Below are 5,721 nucleotides of genomic sequence, written 5' to 3'. Positions count from 1 at the left end.
CTGCAGCATCGTGGGCAGGGGGCTGCAACATCCCAGCACGGTGCTGGTTGCACTTKCACAGCCTTGCAGTACTGAACCACGCTCTGCAAACCGGGCAGCGCTTGCACTGCGCTTGCCGTGGAGCACAAAAAGAAACTACGCCATTTCCCCAGGCTGCACCCCAGCCACAGCCGAGACACGGCGCAGCGCTCGGGCCAGGCCGGGATCACGGAGCTCAGCTCTGCCCTGCTCTGCGGGAATCAGCCCTGAGCACGCCACTGACGGAGCATCACAGCTCAGGGAGGAAAGGGCTGGAGCACGGGGGTGATTTACCTTCATGTGTTTCCTAAGTGAGCTGGGATGGGTGTAGGATTTGTCGCACACCTTGCAGATGTAGGGCTTGTCCGAGGTGTGGACGTGCATGTGTTTCTTCCTGTCACTGCTGTTGGCGAAGCGCCTGTCGCAGCCCTCAAACTCGCACTTGAAAGGCTTCTCACCTGTGAAATTTAGAAAAGGTGAAGGAGGGCCATTCCTCTCTCCATCCCCACCTGCCTCCTCTYGGGACAATATCTGCCTCGCTTGTCCCCGCTTAGGGATGCACAAGCACCACAACAAATGAAGAAGGGGAAGATGGACAGCAAGGTTTGTTATGGATCAGATAAATTTGGATCAGCCATTATTACTTTTAACTCACCTCCCGCCAGGCCCACACTGGGCTCCAGCAGGGAAGGCGGCTGAGCGAGCTTGGGAAGGAAGAAGACCAGAGATAAATTCAGTMGCTCAAACAGCGAAGATACAAGCCAAAATAGGTTTGCTTCCTGCCTTCCTCCTCTCTTCCCTCCTCCCATGCAGGAGGGCTGAAGGAAAGTCCAGGCTGCAAATAAAAATACTTTGACAAAAGTATCGCCCATTTAATTAGGAGAAACGCCAATCAGGCCTAAAAATAAAAATAAAAAAAGGAACGGAAGTCACCGAAAATGAGATTTCATTAGCATTTCTACAGTTCCCTCCGCACAGCACTCGGGAGGCCAGGCCGAGAGCAGGCAGCGCCGCGCACCCCGCGCTCGGGCGAACGCCAGCCGGTCCACTCTGCGCTCCCCGGAGCCCTGCGTCCCACGGGGGACACACGGACACGGGCCTTACCTGTGTGCGTCCGCTTGTGAATCTTGAGGTTCTCGGAGCGGGCAAAGATCTTGCCGCAGCCCGGGAAGGGGCAGGGGAAGGGCTTCTCCCCTGTGTGCACCCGAATGTGGTTCACCAGTTTGTATTTTGCCTTGAAGGACTTGCCTTCCCGCGGACACTCGTCCCAGTAGCAGATGTGGTTGTTCTGCTCCGGCCCCCCGACGTGCTCCATGGTGACATGGGTCACCAGTTCGTGCATGGTGCTGAAAGTCCTGTCGCAGCTCTTCTTGGGCCGGCTGAGCTGGCTCTCGTCGAGCCACTTGCAGGACAATTCTTGCTTGATGGGCTGGCGCATGTACCGAAAAAATGCCCCAGGGCCGTGGTGGTGATGGTGATGGTGGTGGGCCGCCACGTTCATGCCCATATTCATATTCATGTGGTTGTAGTTGTGGAACTGGGCGCCGGCGTAAGGGTCCGTGCGGGGGCTGGAGACGGCCCGGTAGGGATCCGGCCGCCCGAAGAGGTCCCCGCGCAGCCCCAGGTGCATCTGCCCGTTGTCCACATGCCCGCTGGGGGACGTGTGGCTCGGGCTCTGCTCGTGCAGTCCCGGGAAGAGCAGGTAGCCCGGGGTGTCCGGGATGCCGCCGGGGCCGTGCAAGCCGCCGGGGGAGCCGCCGAAGAGCCCGTGCTGCGCCGTGCCGGACGCGGCGTCCCCGATGCCGGAGCCGCGGTTGCGGAACAGAAAGTCGCGGGTGGAGTTGAAGGCGGCGGCCCCGCCGTAGGAGGGCACCTGGCCGGCGTGGTGGTGGTGGTGATGGTGGTGGTGACCCAGGGCGCTGGCGTAGCCCGGAGCTTGCGGCGTGAACGCCGAGCTCTGCCCGGCGGCGAGGTCGTGCGGGGCCGCGTTCAGCTTGAAGGCGGCGGCGTGCGAGGAGTCCCCGAAGGGACCCAACCCCATACCGCCGGCGGCGCCGTCGCGACCGGGCATCTCGTGGTGCCGGGGCGCCGGGAAGCCGCCCACCCCCAGCGCCGGGAACTGCGGCCCTCCGTCCAGCAGCATCGTCATGGGCACGGGGCCGTCGGCGTGGCGGCAGCCTGCCGGCCCCCCCTCCTCCCGCCCGCCCCCCCAAAAAGTACAAAACCGCCCCGAAACGCAGCCGCACCCCGCCCCCCGCTGCGGGCGGGCAAGGAGGCGAGCAACCCCCGGCCGCCACCAAAACAAAAACGAAAAAAAACCCAAAACCAAACCAAAACAACAGCCCCGCACAGTCACCCGCCCCCCGAGGCGCCCACCCCCCGCGCCGAGCCGGGCACGGCGGCGCAGCAGGGCGAGAGGSGCTGCGCGGCCGCGCTCCCGCTCGGCGCCGTCGGGGCTCTGCCGGGCCGCCCGTCCGCGCCTCGCACATAAACCAACTGCGGGCCCGGCCGCGCCGCGCCAATGGGGAGCCGCGCGCCGCCGGTCACCTGACCCGCCCGCCGCCGCCCATTGGACCCGCCGCGCTTGATTGGCACGCGCCCCGCGCCGCCGCGGCCGCTGATTGGGTGCGCGCGCCCCGCAGGTACGGCGGGAGTGGGGGGGGGGCCCGGACGGGACGGGAACGGAATGGAGCCCTCGGAGCGCGGAGCCCCCTGAGACTCTCTGAGCCCCTCTGAGCCCCTCTGAGCCCGGAGCCCTCGGAGCGCGGAGCCCTCGGAGCGGGGAGCCCCCCGGAGCCCCTCTGAGCCCCTCGGAGCCCCTCGGAGCCCCTCGGAGCCCGGAGCCCCTCGGAGCGCGGAGTCCTCTGAGCCCCTCTGAGCGCGGAGCCCTCTGAGCCCCTCTGAGCGCGGAGCCCCTCTGAGCCCGGAGCCCTCTGAGCCCCTCTGAGCCCGGAGCCCCTCTGAGCCCAGAGCCCCTCGGAGCCCTGAGCCCTCTGAGCCCGGAGCCCCTCTGAGCGCGGAGCCCTCTGAGCCCCTCTGAGCGCGGAGCTCCTCGGAGCGCGGAGCCCCTCTGAGCGCGGAGCCCTCTGAGCCCCTCTGAGCCCGGAGCCCCTCTGAGCGCGGAGCCCTCTGAGCCCCTCTGAGCGCGGAGCCCCTCGGAGCTCCCGCGTGGGGCAGCCCCAGCCCGGCCCGGCCCTGCCCGTGTCGTCCCGGCTCCGTGTGCGCTGCCCCCGCCGCCGCTGCCCCTCCTGCTGCCCGCCGTGTCCCGCCGCCCCACGCCTCGCGGGATGCTTGCCCGGGGGTGTGCGGCGAGGAGGCGTAAAGCCGCTGCAAAGCCGCCGCGTTAATTAAAAATAATAATAAAAAAAATTAAAATAAAGCCGAGACTGTTTATAGTTTATTTTTATATATGTACATGCATATTTAGATATTTGTTTTATTGTTCAGTGCATTTTTATTTTTATTGACTGAACGCGAGAGCAGAACCGCGCGCAGCACRCACGGAAAGCGCGCTCCCGCCCCTCGGCCCCGGGCGCTGCCTGACCGGACCCGGGCTTCACCCCGGGCTTCACTCCAGCCCCGTTTCCATCCCCTCGCTCCGTTCCCCACTCTGCGCCGAGCCTGGAGTGCGGCCGAGCAGAGCCCGGCACGGCGGCTCCCGAGATGGCTTTTTCCTACTCTCGTTTATCTCTTTTCTCTTTCTTTTCTTTCCTTCCTTTTTTCCTTCCTTCTTTCCATTTTTATTTCTTTCCTTTTTTATTTCCTTTTTTTTTCTTTTCCCCCCTCTTTTTCTATTTTTTCTTTTTCTTTTTTCTCTTTTTTTCCTTTTTCTTTCTTTGCTTTTTCCTTTTTTCTCTTTTTCTCTTCTTCTTTCTTTTCTTTTTTTCCTCTTTTTCTCTTTTCTCTTTTTCGTTCTTTCCTTTTTTCTTTCTTTTTTTTATTCTTTCTTCTTTTTCCACTTTTTTCTTTCCTTTTTTCTTTTTTTTTCTCTTTCCTCTTTTAATTTTCTTTTAAATTTTATTTTGCAAGGGCAATGTTCTGCCTTGGAATAATTATCAGTTGCAGACAGCGCTATAAATCCACTCATTTTCTGTTCTGGAAAGCATTTGCAAAGAACTATGGGGAGCAAGAGTGGAAATAAAAGGCAGAAAGAAAGATGGCTGTAATTGTAATATCCTGAGGTTTGCTGAGCCCCCAAGTCTGGCTATTGGGCAGCTCTCAGGCTCGCCGCCGGCTCTCTGCAGGAAACGTAAAATCTGATCAAGTTCAGAGACGCATTGAGAGACCGCTTCAAGCAGCGCTTTATAACCGCGGCCTTTTCACATTCTTCCCCCAATCAGCCCCGGGAAAGGCTTCGTCTTCTTTATTTTATGGTTTGCAGGGAGCGCAGGAAAAAAAGAGAGAGAGAGGGAAGNAAAAAAAAAAAAAAAAGAAAGACAGAAAGAAAGAAAGGAGGGGAAAAAAACCCCACCGATATAAAAATCTCCCCGAGAGGTAACACCGGTGTCCGTCAAACACTCAAATTTCCCAGGCCACAGCCGCCAAGAACAGTCCTAAATTTGGAAGGTGAGTCCCTCGCTGGCGTCAGCGCACGATCGCAGCAGAGCAGGAGGCGGGAGCGCCGGGACCCGCCCTGGGGGAGCCTACGGGGGGAACCGCCGGGGGGTCGGGGCCGCTTTGCTGCTGTCCCCGCTGCACCCGCGGCTGGTCCCGTTCCCGTTCCCGTTCCCGTTCCCGTTCCCGTTCCCGTTCCGCGGGCGGTGGGACCGGCAGGATCGTAGCCTTGCCGCGGCTGTCCGGGAGCCGGGACAGGGCCAGGGCCAGGGCCGGGCGGTCACCGGGCTGCGGCCCCGGGACAGCGGGCGAGGCCGTGCACCCTCCGTGCGGCTCCGCTGAGCCGCTACCTGCCTGCACTGCGCCGTGTCCTCAATTACCTCCGCACGTGTTGGGTGATCTCGACAACAGCGTACCCCCAGAAAAAAACAAAACAAAACAAAAAAAGAAAACAGAGAGAGAAGGAAAGACAGAAAGAATGAAAAAGCGCGCGGGGGGAGGGGGGTGCTAATTCAATTATTCCCGTCAGCTGAATGCAGGGGAGGGCAGCGCCTCTGATGTCGCCGAAGCGCCGACCTGGGGCGACGGAGGGCGACTGACCCCACGTGTGGCGTTGTGTCCCGGAGGGGTGGGACGAGTCGGGGCCGGGCCGGTGGCCGGGCTAAGCTGAGCTGCCGGCCCAGGTGCGCCCCGCGGAGCTGCGGCTGCCCCGACCGGAGAGGAGCAAGGGTGGCTACACGGCCAGAGAAGCTTTAAAAAAATTGTTTCTTGCCTAAAAAAAAACCTTTCCGCGTCGGCAACGGCGGGATCACGGGGCTTCGGGAAAAACATCCCGGGGGCTTGGGGTTGGGGACTAAAATGCAGCAATTGTAGCTTTGGACGAAGATTCGCCGTTTCGGCAGGGTTTTGGTGGCCAGAGCTCTGCCTTGAAGCTGTGAACCCGTGTACCTGCGGATCGGGCTACATCAGTTAACCTATAAATCTCTTTTTATATGTTTCCCATTTCTACTCTATCAACTTTGCCTGGGCGTGTGCACCCGGCAGCATCCGCACTGGCTTACTGTCACTATTTACACCGCACCGCTTCCTGAGTGGAATTTGCCAATTTGGGGAGCAAAAATTGTAGAAAACGCTTTTACTATTTTTTTT

At 60.3% G+C, this 5,721-nt stretch overlaps 1 protein-coding gene across 1 annotated transcript in view; it reads right to left on the bottom strand.

The window, feature by feature from the left end:
• The window catches only part of ZIC3 (Zic family member 3), a 4,815-nt gene extending 2,648 nt beyond the window's left edge, over positions 1 to 2,167 (bottom strand). Inside the window, exons 1-2 of the mRNA XM_057384955.1 lie at positions 1,123 to 2,167; positions 313 to 476 (exon numbers count right to left, since the gene is read on the bottom strand). Of these exons, the coding sequence (XP_057240938.1) occupies positions 313 to 476; positions 1,123 to 2,167 (1,209 nt within the window). The remainder of the gene's footprint in view (positions 1 to 312; positions 477 to 1,122) is intronic.
• Between the last annotated feature and the right edge of the window lie 3,554 nt (positions 2,168 to 5,721).

Source organism: Malurus melanocephalus, unplaced genomic scaffold (genome assembly GCF_030028575.1).
Source record: "Malurus melanocephalus ecotype Western Australia unplaced genomic scaffold, MMel_1.1 scaffold_758, whole genome shotgun sequence".
Classification (NCBI taxonomy): domain Eukaryota; kingdom Metazoa; phylum Chordata; class Aves; order Passeriformes; family Maluridae; genus Malurus; species Malurus melanocephalus.
The sequence above is the reverse complement of the archived record's forward strand: the minus strand, read 5'-3'. Positions and strand labels throughout refer to the sequence as shown.